The following is a 17,380-nucleotide window of genomic DNA, read 5'->3' on the forward strand; positions in this document are numbered from 1 at the left end:
CAGAGTGAGAATGCCGGGATAGGACTTCTAAAAGTGAATTAATCTTGAGACACTACTAGTTTACCTTTTATTGGCCACCGACTTAGTGCCAGGCACCGTGAAAAGGTGCTTAACATTTAATGCTCACAGTAACTCTCTTGAGTGCGATTACACCACCCCATTTCATGGATGAGGAAGCTGACGCACAGGACTTGCCCAAGTCCCGCCGGCCAACTGCGGAGTGGCGGCTGCCCACGTGGCGCGGGGAAGCGGAACACAGCGGGGGCGGGGCCTGCCCGGCGGGGGCGGGGCCTCGGGTCTGGCGGGGCCTTGGGCGGCCGAGAAGCTCGGTGGAGCTGGCGAGGCTTTGGTGGGGTCGCACCTGTTGCGTGACTCCCCCACAGTCCAGCTACGGTAGTCCGATCACGAACACCCAGAGAGTGTAGAGAGAAGCTCAGACGGGTTCCGGGTCCTGCTCCCTGGGAAGCACGTGGCCTGCTCGCCTCTTGAGCAGAGAGCTGGGGGTCGGGACTCCGGGGTCTTCGAGGCCAGTGCAGCAGCCGAGGTCTGCCGGGGTCCGCCTCCCGCCTCCGGGCAATTTTGAAAGACTGCCTTACTTCTTCCATCGCAGTGCCAGGGCAGGGGTTCTCGGAGCGACTGGGCCAGGGTCGGGGTCCCGGCCCTCCTCCCCTCCTTTGCGACCCCGGCTTCCCGGCTGGGCAGACCCTGGCGGGCAGCCTCCCTGATACCCCTGCGGGCTCGGGCAGCATGGCCTCAGGTGAGTGTATGTGCGCGTCTGTTGGGGGGAGGGTTTCTGGGACAGAGAAGTGCGTGGGCAGGGTGACAAAAGGGTGGGGGTCTCAGCACAGCCTGCAGACCTAGGGAAGGTGGCCGTCTCCTCCTGGGGAGGGCCTTGGAGAGCAGAGCCTGAGTGCGAAAAGACAGAAAAGTCAGATGTTGCTGGGGGCTCTTTCCTAGCCCCCCAGAGAAGCCCCTGCCTCCTGCCTTCCCAGAAGGTAGCTTCTGCCGGCCAGTGGAATTTTCCCAAGACAGGCTCCTCCCTACTGGGCCGGGATTCTCAGTTCTACTCTCATCCTCCCAGAGCTGGACTACCCCTGGGGCTGGGAGCTTTATAGAGAAAAGGGGACTGTGCCCCAGAGGGGCTGGGTTTTCACGGAGTACGCCTGCTCTGAGACAATGTGTTCTGAGCTTGGACCTCGCACTGGGTTCCTGTTTATTATTATTTTTTCCCCCATGCTGGCTGGACCAGCTAGCCCGGACTTTGACTCCTGTGCCCCAGAGCCTTGGCAAGGGGCAAGGGCTCCTGAAGGGGTCAGTGGAGTGCTGGGGGCTGGCCCTTCCCCATCTTGTCTGCTCACCTCCCCCTCCACTCCCCCACCCCCCGCCCCCCAGTCCCAGCTAGCAGCAGTCGCGTCACTCCAGGGTCTGAGGAGGGAAGGGAGGGGATAAGAGGCGGGGATGGAGGCCCCCCTGCCCGAGGTTGCCTAGACAACATCAGAAATCGTGGCCAGGGCCTCTTCCGCTGGCGGGGCTTCTGCTTCCTGCATCAGTCACTCCCGCTGGGGGCGGGGCGGAGGAAGGGGTTGGATGTGGCAGAGCGAGGCCCAGCTGGTGCGGCTCAGACTCCCCCCGCCGTCTCCGCCGCTCCAGCCATGGCATCCAACCCATCTGGCCCCAGCAGCCCCAAGGCCAAATATCCCTTTAAGAAGCGGGTCAGCTTGCAGGCCTCCTCTGCAGTACCAGGTGAGTGTGTGCTAGCCTCAGGCGCTGGCTCTGCCTCACCACCGCTGGCCCAGGCCACTGCACCCCCTCTGGGGTGATGCCCCTCCTTGTCCTCAGTCCCAGGGACAGCTGGCTTGGGAGGTGGGGTGGGGAGGGAAGTGGGGTGGAAGGTGACAAGTTCTGTGTTGGGGGTGCTGCCCTCTGTAACGAGGAGTGGGCGCAGGTGTGGGTGCAGCAAGAGGTGTGTTTGCACACGTGTCAGCGTGCGGATGTGCTAAGACCGTGTGCATGTGGAGCGTGTGTGTGAATGGAGAGGGAGATGTGTGGGTCTGGCTGGTTTGTGGGCTGGCCACACTGCTGGCGGCTGTGTCTTTACTGGGCAGGCTCAGGCGTCCTCCTGTGCTTAGTTCTTATTTCTAGGACCCCAGATCCCGAATCCCCTAACTGGGGGGCGAGGGGGGTCTGATGTTAGGGCACACTCGTTGCCACCGGGCATCCCAGGGGCTGGGGGCTCAACTGTAGCCATCATTTGCTGTTTGCCCATTCCTGGTTTTTCTTGTGGGCTTCCTCGGAAGTATGGGGTGTCCTTGGGCCAGGCCTGTTTTTGGGGCTCGGGCTGGGGCCGCTGCCTACTTGTGTGCGCCTGCACCCTTTGGTTTGCCTCCCACTCTGGTAGGCATCTCTGCACCATTTGGAGCAGGCAGCATGGTGTGGCTGTGTCCATCTCCCTGAGGGCTAGGCTGCCTGAGTCTGCTTGCTGAGGGATATCTACCTGCCGTCTGCTGCCCCAGGCCTTGTGGCTAAGGAAGGACCCCTGCCCCCCATTTTGGTGACCAGGTCAAGCCAGTGTCTTCTCCCCCTTCCCTCAGCAGCTATCTGTACCTATAGCCTGACCGTCCATCTCCTGTATTTTCTTATGCCATTGAAAATACTGCCCAGAGGTCAGTGCTGGCCTGAGGGTCTGTGTTTTCTGTGCCCAGGTCTGGGCCCTCCAGAGAGTGTGTCCCCTGGGGCTAGATATGTACATCTTTGGGTGGTCACTCGGTGGGAGCATCTGAGACTTAGGGGTCGAAGCCTCGGGCACATCTCTGCCTCTTGACTGAGGCAGTCCTGGCAGTGAGTGAGGGGGCGCCTGGTCAGAGGGTAGATGAGGTGGCAAGATCTTGGTTGGTGGGAGCAGCCCCTCTGGCTTTCGGTGGACTACTCGTGTGTGTGGTGCAGTGCACAGATTCTGGGGAAGGGACCAGCAGGCAGGAAGCTGGGTCTTCTAGGCCTGGCCTCAGGGAGTGTGGAGGCTACTGCCTGTCACCTCTAGTGAAGCCCTGGAACCCCGGGCAGGGCCTGCAGGCCTGGAGGAATGGCTCTGGCTGCTGGAGCCTGTCCTGGTCACTGCAGTGCTTCTGTGGAGGTCCTGGGCCACCCTGCTAAGACGGGAGGTTGAGATTAGGACCTTCAATTCAGCTCCTGCTGACCTGATAGAGACCAGCCCTGGAGGTCTGCGGGCGGCCTCCCCTGCCAGGGTCTGGAAGGCAGGAGTTGTGTAAGATCAGGTCTCTTGGCCAGGCAAGGACCGCGGGCTCCGTCTTATACCCTGGGTGTGGAGCAGGTGCCCATCTTTCTTTCCTCTTCCTGCTCTGCCCTCTTGCAAGTATGAGATAGTGTCACCCCCCATCTCAACCCCTGTCCAATTCCGTTCTCTTTGCTGCCCTTCACTGCTTGGTTGTGCCGGCCTGCACTGGGCCTGAGAACCTCCCACCCTCCCTAGAAGGTTGGACTGTGCGTGGTAAGTGCTTGGAGCGTCCCGGGAGTTCATAATCACAGGGAATGGTGTTTAACACCACAGCTGCAGAGCTCTATCTCTATGAGCCGTACAGCAGTTGGTGGGTAGACAGGGCAGGACCCGCTTATCACCCCATTATAGACAGGACTTGAAGCCTCTGGGAGGCAGAGACATGCCAGTAAGTGGGAATAGAGTCAGACTCAAGTCCTCCAAATTCTAGTCCCTTCTCCCACACTTCTCCTCCTGGACGGTTTGTTCCCGACGATAGGCTTCGAGAGGAGGCTGGAGGTCTGGGGAGCCATGAATCAGGCCCCATGGGCAGTAGAGAAGCTCAGTACCTGGTCCCTACCGGGACTGAGTCACTTCCCTCACTGCCAGCCAACTTCTGTCCCTGGAAGAGGCTTTGTCTGTCCCCAGGGACCCAGGGGACAGTGGTGAGCAAAACAAGGCCACCGGGCAGGGGAAGCCGGCCTGGGGCTGTTGTGTACGGAGGGGAGGGCTGCTCGTCCCCTCTTCTTCCCCCACCCCTTTGGCCACCCTGGCCCTACCCACGCACCATTCCCCAGGGTAGTGCGTTTTAAGGAGGCCCGGCCCCTCCCAGCCAGACTGCCCTGCCTGGGTCAGCCTACCCTGCTCCACCCCCTTGGGGGCTCCACTTTAGGCTGGGCCCTGGTACGGTAGAGGTTAAAGCTGTTCCCTTCTGAGGTTCCTCTGATTTCCCAACTCTGATGCTCCTTCCCTTGATTTCTGGTTCCCCTGGGCCTCCCTAGCCCCCTGCTTGCTGTCATCCTAGGGTCTCCCCTGCATGCAGCTGCACTTGGTACAGCCCGTGCCGGGCCCCTGAGCTGTCCTGGGGGACTGGCTACAGCCCCACTCAGCAAACCGGCCGGCGAGGGGCACAGGGCTGCTGGCTGGAGCTGCCTGAACTCTAGGTAGGATCCAGGCCTGCACCAGGGAGAGTGGGGGCTGGGTCCTGGATCTAGGGCAGGCACTTCCTCTTCCCTTTGTCCAGCCTTGGGACCCAACTCTGGGGGATCGTGAAGTGAGCCCACAGACTTTAAGGCATGCTACCTGGGCAGAGCCTCCAATCCATCCCTAAGACCCGGCGCCGAGGGGAAAGGAGCATGCTGGAAGGGAGCACCCTTCAGAGCAGGCTGGGAGAGCCCAGTTTGGTGTGGAGAGCTTCCTGGTGGGGAGGGTGGGGCTGGTAGCCCAGGGAGGGTCTGACTTGGCTGGGAGCTCAGACAGCCCCTCTAGACTAGCAGCTTCGAGGCCTTTAGTGCCAGCCTTCTGGTGGTGTGGCTGAGGAGTTCTGCCCTCCATGTGGAGAGGCCCTGGCTTCTGATAATCCCTTCCCCAGGCCCTCCCTGGGGCCTCCGGCCCAGATCCTGGGGCCTCTGAGTGGCGCAGACTGTTTGTGGCAGTCCCCTTTGGAGGGGCAGCCAGCAGTGGGAGGGGCAGCTGGGGGCCGGGCCACATCTTGGCCGCCCTGGGGTCCGGGGGGAGAGGGCACACCACTGGGGAGGAGGTAGGGTTCCTGCTGCTAACTAGGCCCTCCACTTCCCCTCCTCCTCTTCCCTTGGGGGTCTGGTCCCCAGGTCAGAGCTGAGTGGCAGATGCAACTTGCTTGTGCTCTGTAGGTCTGGGATGTCGGGCGCAGGCCCTGGGGTTCCGAGAGGAGGCTTGCTGGGTCCACAAGCAGGTCTGATCCGGGCTGGCCTGCCTGCCCTGGAAGCTGTGGGCCTGGCCACCAGGTCCTTAATGAGCACCCGGGAGAGGGTGTGTGTGTGTGTGTGTGTGTGTACATGTGTGTGTACACGTGTGTGTGTACACGTGCACCTTAATGAGCACCCGGGAGGTGTGTGTGTGTGTGTACATGTGTGCCTTCCTGTAGGAGGTCTCCTGCTCCCTGAGGCAGCGGGTCGCTCTAGAGGCAGCCTCAGGAGCCCCCCACTCCTGAGCCTGGAATGGCTGAGCGGCCCCGCGCTAGACTGTGAGGGTGAGGTCCTTTGGGAGCCACATGCAGGCCCGATCCTCAGCCTCTGAGGAGGGACTGCCCACTTTCCAGGCCCCTGGCCTCTCTCTGGGACAGGCCTGGGGCGTGCAGGGGCCCAGGGCTTCTAGTGCACACAGGCCCTGCCCTCCACCCTTTGACCCTGGCATCGCTGTCTCCACAGAGGCTCGGGGTGGGCTGGGGGCCCCTCCGCTGCAGTCTGCCCGATCCCTGCCAGGCCCTGCCCCCTGCCTCAAGCACTTCCCACTCGACCTACGCACGTCCATGGATGGCAAATGCAAGGAGATCGCCGAGGTATCGCCTGGCACTGCACCCTGTGTCCCTCCACTGCCGTCCCCGTGTCCTGTCTCTGCTCCCCACACCCCTCCATCTCAGCCATCCCCTTACTCCACGCTTGGCTGTGCCCCGATCCCTAGCCTCTCCCAGGTACCTGCAGCTCCCCATCCCGAGACTCTGCAAGGGAGGGCCTGGCACACTGACGCTGCCTTCCCTCCCACCAGGAGCTGTTCAGCCGCTCCCTGGCTGAGAGTGAGCTCCGCAGCGCCCCGTACGAGTTCCCTGAGGAGAGCCCCATCGAGCAGCTGGAGGAGCGGAGGCAGCGTCTGGAGAGGCAGATCAGCCAGGATGTCAAGTAGGGCCCCAGGCCCAGAGTCCAGCAGGCAGCCATGGGTGGAGAGGGCACGGCCAGGCTGCTGTGGGGTCGGGGCTAGGGGGCACAGGGGTGGCCTGCCCAGCATCCGTCTGTCTCTACTGGGACACTGTCAGAGCCCCGTCTCTGTCCCTCTCCCATCCTGTGCTCCCTCAGACCGGCTGGCGAGGGACCGTAGACCAGTGGTATGGAGCGCAGGCTTTGGAGTCAGGCTCTTGGGTTCTGGCTCTGTCTTGTACCCACCCGTGTGGCCTAGAACGTGTCACTCAGCTTCTGGGTGGGCTTTCTCATCTGTAACGTGGGGGTCGGACAACAGCCACAGTGCAGGATTCCACGGCCCCACGGGGCCACGAGGAACAACACGGGCACAGTAGCCGGCACGGGGCAGGGACCTGACCACCAGGGCCATCCCTCCCTTGTCATCAGCCTGACCTCTTGCCGCTCTCCCTTCTAGGCTGGAGCCGGACATCCTGCTTCGGGCCAAGCAAGATTTCCTGAAGACAGACAGTGCCTCGGACCTCCAGTGAGGAGGGCAGAGGGGTGCGGAGGGCTGTGGGACTGTGGGGCCTGTCCCGCTGCTGGCTCCAGCCCCCTCCCTTGTGCTCTCCGCTCGTAGGCTCTACAAGGAGCAGGGCGAGGGGCAAGGTGACCGGGGCCTGCGGGAGCGAGACGTGGTGCTAGAGCGGGAATTTCAGCGGGTCACCATCTCCGGCGAGGAGAAGTGTGGGGTCAGTGTTGGCAGGGCCTTGGGTCTCTACCCCTCTTGACTCCAGGAGTCCCCATGGGCTCCCCCAGCCTGGGAGCTGGGTGTGGCTTAGAGAGGGCATTTCTCTTTCCAAAAGGTGGAGGGGCAAAGGTTCTGTGGCTGGGAGCTAGTTGATGTGCTGTTTCCAGGGTCAAGGCTTCGGGGAAGGGGTGAGGGTGAGCCTGGTCTGGGCCTGAGAGCAAGGAGAGTGACCCCATGTCTTGGCTCCAGGTGCCATTCACAGACCTGCTGGACGCAGCCAAGAGCGTGGTACGGGCACTCTTCATCCGGGAAAAGTACATGGCCCTGTCGCTGCAGAGTTTCTGCCCCACCACCCGTCGGTACCTGCAGCAGCTGGCTGAGAAGCCTCTGGAGACACGGACCTATGAGCAGGGCCCTGACACCCCCGTGTCTGCTGGTGGGACCCCCCATCCCTGCCCTGCTCCAAGTGCCCTGGTGTCCCCGACTCCCTGAGCTTTGGTGCCCGAGAACCTCCACCCTGCCTGCTTTCCCCCACCCAGGCTCATGCCAGCCCCTTGGTCCATGGTGGGTGGAGGCAGGGGCAGGAGCTCTCCCTCTCTGTGGGGCCTCTGGGCTGGGCAGTGGGTGGCTTGGAAGAGCCCTGGCCCTGACTCCACCCTCCCCACCCTGCAGATGCCCCGGTGCACCCCCCTGCGCTGGAGCAGCACCCCTATGAGTACTGTGAGCCAAGCACCATGCCTGGGGACCTGGGCTTGGGTCTGCGCATGGTGCAGGGCGTGGTGCATGTCTACACCCGCAGGGAACCCGATGAGCAGTAAGCGGGTGTGGGGAATGCGGCGGGGAAGAGCTGTGTGGGGGCTGCCCCAGCTTGGGAGGGCCCACGGGGCACCTCACCTGAGCTCCTCTTACCTGCCAGTTGCCCGGAGGTGGAGCTGCCGTACCCTGACCTGCAGGAATTTGTGGCGGATGTCAATGTGCTGATGGCCCTGATAATCAACGGCCCCATGTGAGTCCCTGCCTGGCCCAGACACTCAGCTCCCTTCCAGCCCGAACTGCCCAGCTGCAGCCCTGCTGCAAACACCTGCCGCCACCTCTCACCCCTTCACAGTCACCGAGACCTAGCCTTTCCCTCCATCTGTCTCCGTCCTGCCTCCCGCCCCCTCAGTCCTGTCCCCTCCCCCCTCTGCTTGTGGCTCATTGCCCCTGCCTTGTTCTCTCCCTGTCCAGAAAGTCCTTCTGCTACCGCCGCCTACAGTACCTGAGCTCCAAGTTCCAGATGCACGTGCTGCTCAATGAGATGAAGGAGCTGGCCGCCCAGAAGAAGGTGCCACACCGAGATTTCTACAACATCCGGAAGGTGGGCCCTCCCCATGTGTCCGGCCCTGCGCCCCTGCCTGGCCTCCCTTGCGGACTGGCCTCCAGGGAACCCAGCGGCCCCCTGTTGCACCCCAGGTGGACACACACATCCATGCCTCGTCCTGCATGAACCAGAAGCACCTGCTGCGCTTCATCAAACGCGCGATGAAGCGGCACCTGGAGGAGATTGTGCACGTGGAGCAGGGCCGTGAGCAGACGCTGCGGGAGGTCTTTGAGAGCATGAATCTCACTGCTTACGACCTGAGTGTGGACACGCTGGACATGCACGCGGTCTGTCCCACTGGCACAGGGGCTGAGGGGCTGGGTCAGTGTGTGGCCCAGGGGCAGGGGTGACCTGGGCCTGCCCATCTTCCCCAGGACAGGAACACCTTCCATCGCTTTGACAAGTTCAATGCCAAGTACAACCCCATTGGGGAGTCTGTCCTCCGAGAGATCTTCATCAAGACCGACAACAGGGTTTCTGGGAAGTACTTTGCCCACATTATCAAGGTGAGGAGGAGGGACCGCCCAGGCCCATGTGCAGGGGTAGCGAGAGCCTTGAGCAGCCCTCTCCCTGACCGCACGGGAGCCGGGTGGGTGGGTGTGATGGTTGCCCCCCCGCCCCGCCCCCGCATGTCTTTCAGGAAGTGATGTCCGACCTGGAGGAGAGCAAATACCAGAACGCAGAGCTGCGGCTCTCCATCTATGGGCGCTCGAGGGACGAGTGGGACAAGCTGGCGTGCTGGGCCGTGAAGCACCGAGTACACTCTCCCAACGTGCGCTGGCTGGTGCAAGTGCCCCGCCTCTTGTGAGTGTCCCTCGGAGCGGGAGGGAACGTGCGGGGCAGGGTTCAAGGGGACAGCGCCTGCCTCCTGCCTGCCTGGGGTGGCGGGTCCCCCCGCCGCAGCCGAGCCTTCTGAGTGGGAGGGGTACCCCCTGGTTCCGCTCGTGGTCTGCCCGGCCCGGCCCACCCAGGGTCGTGCAGAAGCGCTCCGGCGCGTGCGGGCCAGGCTCCGACGCTTGGTGAATGCAGTCCCGTGCGCGCGTCTTGCGTGCAGCGACGTGTACCGTACCAAGGGCCAGCTAGCCAACTTCCAGGAGATGCTGGAGAACATCTTCCTGCCACTGTTTGAGGCCACCGTGCACCCTGCCAGCCACCCGGAGCTGCACCTCTTCTTGGAGCACGTGAGGGGGCTGCATGGGGCAGGGGAGGGGGAGGGCGGCCTGCGTGAGGGGCCGCTGCAGCTCCGGGCCTGACCCCAGCATCCCGGGCCAGGTGGATGGCTTCGACAGCGTGGACGATGAGTCTAAGCCCGAGAATCACGTCTTCAACCTGGAGAGCCCTCTCCCCAAGGCTTGGGTGGAGGAGGACAACCCACCCTATTCCTACTACCTGTACTACACCTTTGTCAACATGGCCATGCTGAACCACCTGCGCAGGTGCCTGTTCCTCCGGTGTGGTGACTCTGCTGCCCTGTCCTGGGGCCGCCGGAGCCCCGACCCGCCCCTTGCTCCCACTCCCGGACCCAGGGAGTTCTTTCCGGGTTCACCCCTCACAGCCAAGAATCTGCCCCTGGCGCTTTGTCCCAGGTCCAGGTGGCCACCGGGCGGGGGGCTCGGGAGCCCGGGCTGGGGAGCTGACGCTATCTTTCTGCCCCCAGGCAGAGGGGCTTCCACACGTTTGTGCTGAGGCCACACTGTGGGGAAGCGGGGCCCATCCACCACCTGGTGTCGGCCTTCATGCTGGCCGAGAACATTTCTCACGGGCTGCTTCTGCGCAAGGTCAGGGCCTGCACCCCCAGCCTCCCCTCCTGATCGCTCACCTCCCTTTCAACCCTTCGAGCCTCTTCAGTAACTGGTCTCCCTCCTCACCAAACCCCCAGTTTGGACCCCTGCACAGCCCAGCCTCCACACTGCGGCCCTCGCTTGGATCTTGGCTGTAAATGACCCTCTGTACGTGAGGCCGAGGCTGGGCTCCCCGCCCTCTCCACTGTGGCCTGCACCCCCCAGAGCCAGGTGTCCTCCCCAGCCTTGAGGCTGCCTGACAGGCCCCTCCCCGCTGCCCACGCAGGCCCCAGTCCTGCAGTACCTGTATTACCTGGCCCAGATTGGCATCGCCATGTCTCCTCTCAGCAACAACAGCCTCTTCCTCAGCTACCACCGGAACCCGCTCCCCGAGTACCTGTCCCGCGGGCTCATGGTCTCCCTGTCCACTGATGATCCCTTGCAGTTCCACTTCACCAAGGTCAGAACCCGACCACTGGTGGTCCTGGGACGCCCAAGGCACCCAGGCCCCTGGGGCTCGGCGCTGGTGCTGCCCCCTGCTGGTGGAGTGCAGCACGTCCTGGGGCAAATCCTGCCATCCTGCCGAGGGGGGGGGGGGCGCCCAAGGACAGGTGGGCGGGGACTGGGTGGCAGGGCCGCGTGCACCCGTCTGAGGGCACCTGGCCTGCGCAGGAGCCACTGATGGAGGAGTACAGCATCGCCACGCAGGTGTGGAAGCTCAGCTCCTGCGACATGTGTGAGCTGGCCCGCAACAGCGTGCTCATGAGCGGCTTCTCCCACAAGGTACCACCCCCACCCGCCTGGAGCCTGGTGTCCACCCTCTCCTCTCCTCTGCGTTTGGGGAGGTGCCAGGGGTGCTGGCCCTGGGATGGTTCAGGCCTGGGGCATGGCGCCTCAAAGCTAGCTGCGGCCCTGTCTGATCCCCCTGCCCACTGCAGGTGAAGAGCCACTGGCTGGGACCCAACTATACCAAGGAGGGCCCCGAGGGCAATGATATCCGCCGTACGAACGTGCCGGACATCCGTGTGGGCTACCGCTATGAGACTCTATGCCAGGAGCTGGCTCTCATCACACAGGCTGTCCAGAGTGAGATGCTGGAGACCATCCCCGAGGAGAGCGGGGTCACGACAAGCCCGGGGCCTCAGTGAGCCCGGCCCACTGTGTCCCCCGCAGCTCAGCACCTTGACCACGTTTTATCCTCAGACCCCTCCCGCCCTGTCACGTCTGCATGTGTCCGTTCTTCTTCGTTCTGTCCCGCATGTCTCCAACCTGTATCTGTCCCGGTGCCACCTCCAGGAAAGTGGTGCCCAGAATCTGCTTTGCTCTTGTCTTGGCTCGGATGGTACCTGATGGCCCAGGTTTGCTGGCTGCCCTGCCCATGGCCCTGTCCCAGGAACCTCTGAAGCCTGGCTGTCCGGTGGGCGTCTAAGTGTCCACAGGGGCTAGGGATGGTTGAGGGGGACTGGCCCCTCTAGCCTTTGGGGTCCCATCTGGGCAGATGTCGTCTTGTGTGTGCGGCTGAGGAGCAGGCAGGTGGGGCCCGTGTGTATCTGCCGGGGATCTGTGGCACTCCCGCAGTTCCAGTGAGCATAGCTGGGCGGAGAGCTCAGTCACAACCCTGGCGGCCTGGACTTGGGCCTCGGCGGCGCTGGACCACCGCCTCCACCACGTCACTGCCTAGCAGCCTCCTCCGTCCTTTCTCTGGTCCACGTGTTCTTCTGATGTCAGCTTCCTGTGCCTCTGTGGGAGGGGGTAGCTGCCCTGTGTTGTGTCTGGGGCCACTACAGCTGGAGGGTCCTGAATCTGTCACCAGCCCTGGGGGTGGTAGCCCCACGATGGTCCCCAGAGTTTTGGCCAGACCTGAATCCACCTGGTCCCCTGTGCTGTGTTTTGGACTGAGGCCTTTGCTGTGAAATGCAGTGTTTCATACAATCCGATCTTTCCTAGTGCATGAGAAATAAAGATTATTTAAGTAATGAGGCAGGTGGGATCTCTGTTTGGAGAGGGAGAGCCATGGGGGCGGTGGCGGAGCGTGGATCCAGGAGCACTGTGGCTAGAGGTGCAGCAGATCCTAAGGGGAATGACTGGGCTTGGCTGATGTGTGTTTGTGAATGCAGAAACGGACTATGGAAGCTGGGTGAGAGGAGAGGCCCACTAGGGATGCATCTGCTGCCCCAGGCCCTTGTCCTGTCTGCCCCTTCTGAAGTGGGCACTTGGCCCCAGGTCTGGGGCACATTCCTGTCATACCAGTTTGAGGACTAGCATCCCTTGCGTCTCCTACTGCCTCACTTCCAGCCTCTCGGGACAGCTGGGTAAATGTGGGAATTCGCACTTACAAGCGGACCTGAGGCCAGTGGTTCTCAAACTTGGGACATCAGGCTTTTTTTTTTAAGATTTTATTTATTTTTGCACACACGTGCGAGAGAGAGAGCGAGAGAGAGAAAGAGAGCACAAGCAGGGGGAGTGGCAGAGGGAGAAGCAGACTCCCCACTGAGCAGGGAGCCCGATGCGGGGCTCAATCCTAGGACCCTGGGATCATGACCTGAGCCAAAGGCAGAGGCTTAAGGACTGAGCCCCCCAGGCGCCTAAGTGACTTGGCTCCGGTCCATGTTTCATGCATAATCTCCGGACCACCTCCTTGGACATAGAAGTTGCTGCAGTGTGCTGCCGGAGTAAAGGAGAAAAGTGGAATGTGACCTGTGCTGTGCAGGGTCTTGGGTTGGTGACAGAGAAGCCTGCGGCTGCTGAGTGGGGCAATGGATGGGCTGGCGCTTCAGAAACAATTAGCCCTGGGACAGCAGGAGTGTGAGTAATCGAGGGCCCGGTGAGGGAGCGGGAAGCTGGCTTCCTCCCCTCCTGTCAGCCTGCTCTGCCCCAGCCCCGCCTCTCCCTGGCAGACCGCACGCAGGCACCTCACCAGGCACCCCTGGGCGGAAGCCCTCCTGAGGGTCGCTAGCCACCAGGCTCGCGCCTGGCCAAGACCAGGGCTCCACATCCGTCTCCAGAAGGCATCACTCACAAATTCATTCTAGCCATTTACAGATGCTAAAACCACACGTGAGAGCAGAATGCTGAGCAAGAGATTGTACCATGCTGGCTGGTTTCTGGCTCGGGAAACAGCCCCAGGAGGAGCAGGTGGGGATTGGAAGGCAGGGGGCTCACAACCCAGGGCTCCCCACCCCCACCCCGAGCCTCATCTGCCCAAGGAACTCGGCTTTTCCATATAACAGGATCTATCCCATGTTCTCATCCTTTGTAACGTTCTCAGTGTGTGCTGAGGCCTAGCCCTCAGGAGATGACCAATTTAAAGAGTTTCTTAGCAACCTCTCCCTCTTTTAAAAAAACGACTTGCTCCTGGTTTTTAGTTTCTCAGAAATTTTTCTTTTAAGCATTTACTGAGAGCAAATAATTTGACAATGGTAAGGCCTGATAGTTTTTCCTGTCTGAAAAGAAAATAATTTTCATTTAGAGAAATTTGGAAACTAGAAAAATGGGAAGAAAAAAGCCCACTTACAGTCCACCAGTTTCAACAACTATTTGCTGATCATCTGCATGTCAGATATGTTTATATATTTTATTTTATTTTGATTTATATATATATTTTTAGAGAAAGAGCGTGGGTAGGGGCAGAGGGAGAGGGAGAGAATCTTAAGCAGGCTCCACACCTGTTGCGGAACCTGACGTGGGGCTCAATCCCATGACCCCGAGATCATGACCTGAACTGAAATCAAGAGCCAGACGCCTAATTGGGCCATCCAGGCACCCCCTTATAGATCTTAAGTACATATGTATATATTCCTTTCAGCTCTTTTCTAAGAAGGCATTTTTGAGTTGAGATCATATATGTATAATTTTGTGTTCCTAAGATATTTGAACGTGAGTCCTTCCCCATTTCATTAAAATATCCTTTATAAATACAGGCATACCTCAGGGAGATTGCAGGTTGGGTTCCAGACCACCTCAAGGAAGCGGATATCACAATAAAGTGAGTCGAATTAATTTTTGGTTTCCCAGTGTGTAGAAAACTTCTGTTTACACTCTACTACGGTCTATTAAGTATGCAGTAACATTCTGTCTAAGATGTAGCGTATGTATAAAGTATGTAAAAAATAAAATGGCATATATATAAAAACAACGCATACCTTAATTAAAAAAAAAAACTTTATTGCTAAAAAAATGCTAACCATCACCTGAACTTCTCAGTAAGTTGTCATCTTTTTGCTGGTGGAGGGTCTTGCCTGGACATGGAGGGCTGCTGACTGACTGATCAGGGTGGTAGCTGCTGAAGGCTCGGGTGGCTGTGGCAACTTCTCCTAAGACAACAGTGAAGTTTGCCGCATTGATTTGACTCTTCCTTTCACAAACAATTTCTCCCATTTTTCTGTAGCAAGCGGTGCTGTTTGATAGCATTTTACCCACAGTTGAACTTCTTTCAATATTGGGAGTCAGTCCTCTCAAAACCTGTTGCTTTTTTTTTTCCTAAAGATTTTATTTATTTATTTATTGAGAGAGAGAGAGAGAGAGAGTGCGAGCAGGGGGAGGGGCAGAGAGGGAGAGAATCTCAAGCAGACCCCATACGGTGGAGTCCCTTGCCCAATGCAGGGCTTGCTCTCACGACCCTGAGATCATGACCTGAGCCGAAATCAAAAGTCGCTTAACTGAGCCACCCGGGCTCCCCTCCCCTGCTGCTGCTTTATCAACTAAGTTTTTGTGCTATTCTAAATCCTCAGTTGTCAGTTCAACAGTCTTCACATAATCTTCACCAGGCATAGATTCCATCTCAGGAAACCACTTTCTTTACTCATTGAAAAGAAGCAGTTCCTCATCTATTCCTGTTTGATCATGAGATTGCAGCAATCCATTCTCATCTTCAGGCTCCACTTCTCATTCTAGCTCTCTTGCTGTTTCCACCGTATCTGCAGTTTCTTCCTCCACTGAAGTCTGGAACCCCTCAAAGTCCTCCGTGGGCTGGATTCCACTTCTTCCAAACTCCTGTTCATGTTGATACCGTGACCTCTTCCCGTGAATTACAAATAGTCTTAATGGCACCTAGAAGAGTGAATCCTTTCCAGAAGATTTCCGTGTACTTTGCTCAGGTCCATCAGAGGAATTACTAGCTGCAGCAGCTACGGCCTTATGAGATGCAATCCTTAAATAATACGACTTGACGATTGAAATGACTGCTTGGTGCCCGGGCTGCTGAATAGGTCCTGTGTCAGGAGGCACGAAGCCCACATGAGTCTCATTGCACGTCTCCGTCAGAGCTCCTGGGTGAGCAGGTGCTTTGCCAGTGAGCAGTCATATTATGACAGGAATTTTTTTTTTTTTTCTGAGTAGCAGGTCTCAACAGTGGGCTTAAAATATTCAGTAAACCATGTTGTAAACAGATGTGCTGTCATCCAGGCTTTGTTGTTCCACTGATAGAGCACAGAGTAGATTAGCCTAATTCTCAAGGGCCCTAGGGCCTTCGGAATGATAAATGAGCACTGGCTTCCACTTAAAGTCACCAGCTGCATTAGCGCCTATAGGCTTTGGCGAAAGGGAATGTTGTGGCTGGTTTGATCTTCTATCCAGATCACTACAGCTTTCTCCATATCTGCAATAAGGCTGTTTGGCTTGCTTGCTTTTTTTCTTTTTTAAGGCTGTTTTGCTTTCTTATCATTCATGTGCTCACTGTAGCAGCACTTTTAATTTCCTCCAGGAACTTTTTCCTTTGCACGCACAACTTGCTAATAGGCGTAAGAAGCCTAGCTTTCAGCCTGTCTTGGCTTTTGACATGCCTTCTTCACTAAGCTTAATCATTTCTAGCTTATGATTTAAGGTGTGAGATGTGCAACTTTTTTGAATACTTAGAGGCCCTTGTAGGGTTGTTAACTGGTCTAATTCCAATATTGTTGTGTCTCAGGGAGAAGGGAGAGCGCTGGGAAAGGCTGGTGGGTGGCGTAGTCAGAACGCACACATTTATTGTTTGTCATCTTCTATGGGCGTGGATTGTGATGCCTTCAGACAATTACAGTAGTGACACAAAGATCACTGGTCACAGAGATGACAAATAATAATGAAAAAATTTAGGGGCGCCTGGGTGGCGCAGTCGGTTAAGCTTCCGACTCTTGGTTTGGGCTCAGGTCATGATCTCGGGGTCGTGAGATGGAGCCCCAAGTTGGGCTCCGTGGTGAGCATAGAGCCTGCTTAAGAGTCTCTCCCTCTGCCCCTCCCCACCTGCTCACGCATGTGCACGCGTGCTCGCTCTCAAAAAAAAAAGTTTCAAAAATTGTGAGAAGTACCCAAGTGTGACACAGAGATACAAATGAGCAAAAGCTTTTGGAAAAATGGCACTGATAGACTTGCTTGAGGCAGGGTCGCCACAAACCTTTAGTTTGTGAAGAACCAGTATCTGCGAAGTGCGATAAAGCCAAACACAGTAAAACGAGGTATGCCTGTACACATTTTAATTACTGTGCGCTGTCCCGTGGTAAGCCTCACCATCATTTACCATCACGCTCGTTGTTAAGAATGACTATGGCCTAATGTCATGGCTAATGTGATTTCATCATGGCTCTGGAATCAGACGGCCGGGGGTTGCATTTTGACTTCACTGTTATCTGGCTGTGTGACCTTGGGCAAGCTACTTCCCCTCTCTGTGCCTCTAGGTCCTCACCCATTTTATGGGAATAATAATAGCACTGTCCTCACAGGGTGATTTTGGATTCATTCAGTCAATCCCATCTCCCGATATAAAGTATTAAGTGCTCAATAAGTAGTAGCTAGGGGCGTGCCTGGGTGCTCAGTCGGTTAAGCGTCTGCTTTTGGCTTAGATCATGATCCCAGAGTCCTGGGATCGAGCCCCGCATCGGGCTCCCTGCTCAGCGGGAAGCCTGCTTCTGCCCCTCTGCCCCTCCCCACTCATTCTCTCTCTCTCTCTCAAGTAAATAAATAAAATATTAAAAAAAATAAGTAGTAGCTAGTATTATCTTTCCAGGCTTCACGGATATATTCCCCCAGTCTAGATGCTCATGAGTGAAGTGACCAGGCCCAAGATTCTTGGATCAGGTCCAAGAAAATATATATATATAAATGTATTATACATATATTTTATTGCTTATCAGTAGAAATGAATGAAAATATGTAAGCCGAGCTTAAAGTCCTTTCCTTGCCCCCTACCTCCCCAAAGCTTCCCATGCGGTCCTGCCACTTCCTTCCCTTTTCTTGGCATCACGTCATGCCCCTCCTGATACCCTGCTTTGCAGGTGTGTGCGGACATCTGCGTGAGGGAGGCACCTGCTGTTCCTCTGCTCCTCCGTAGTAGTCGGGAGCTGGGGTTTCTGCCTCTTGTGTGGAGTTAGAGGT

The 17,380-nt window shown here is 58.1% G+C and overlaps 1 protein-coding gene across 5 annotated transcripts; it reads left to right on the top strand.

The window, feature by feature from the left end:
- The first annotated feature begins 305 nt into the window (after positions 1–305).
- On the top strand, positions 306–12,009 carry AMPD2 (adenosine monophosphate deaminase 2). Of its 5 annotated transcripts, XM_021690270.1 has the most exons (19): positions 746–757; positions 1,679–1,743; positions 5,680–5,810; positions 6,017–6,147; positions 6,620–6,688; positions 6,782–6,893; positions 7,142–7,328; positions 7,565–7,706; positions 7,809–7,898; positions 8,120–8,249; positions 8,345–8,539; positions 8,627–8,758; positions 8,893–9,056; positions 9,307–9,433; positions 9,525–9,688; positions 9,910–10,030; positions 10,320–10,493; positions 10,706–10,816; positions 10,972–12,009. In XM_021690270.1, exons 3-19 carry the CDS (start codon positions 5,781–5,783, stop codon positions 11,179–11,181), a joined length of 2,289 nt encoding a protein of 762 aa, XP_021545945.1. In that variant the 5' UTR covers positions 746–757; positions 1,679–1,743; positions 5,680–5,780; the 3' UTR covers positions 11,182–12,009. The 5 variants fall into 5 exon arrangements, with proteins under 5 accessions (XP_021545942.1, XP_021545943.1, XP_021545945.1 ...); XM_021690267.1 differs by lacking the exon at positions 1,679–1,743 and having other exon boundaries at positions 306–757; XM_044914093.1 differs by lacking the exon at positions 746–757 and having other exon boundaries at positions 1,460–1,743.
- The last annotated feature ends 5,371 nt before the right edge of the window (positions 12,010–17,380 follow it).

This window comes from Neomonachus schauinslandi, chromosome 4 (assembly GCF_002201575.2).
Source record: "Neomonachus schauinslandi chromosome 4, ASM220157v2, whole genome shotgun sequence".
Classification (NCBI taxonomy): Eukaryota; Metazoa; Chordata; class Mammalia; order Carnivora; family Phocidae; genus Neomonachus; species Neomonachus schauinslandi.

Bases quoted from the DNA above. Each gene is read 5' to 3' on its own strand.
- AMPD2 (XM_044914093.1), top strand. From the start codon at position 1,653: ATGGCATCCAACCCATCTGGCCCCAGCAGCCCCAAGGCCAAATATCCC. The intron at 7,707-7,808 runs GTAAGCGGGTGT...CTTACCTGCCAG, and splicing joins CGCAGGGAACCCGATGAGCA to TTGCCCGGAGGTGGAGCTGC. The intron at 9,689-9,909 runs GTGCCTGTTCCT...TTCTGCCCCCAG, and splicing joins ATGCTGAACCACCTGCGCAG to GCAGAGGGGCTTCCACACGT.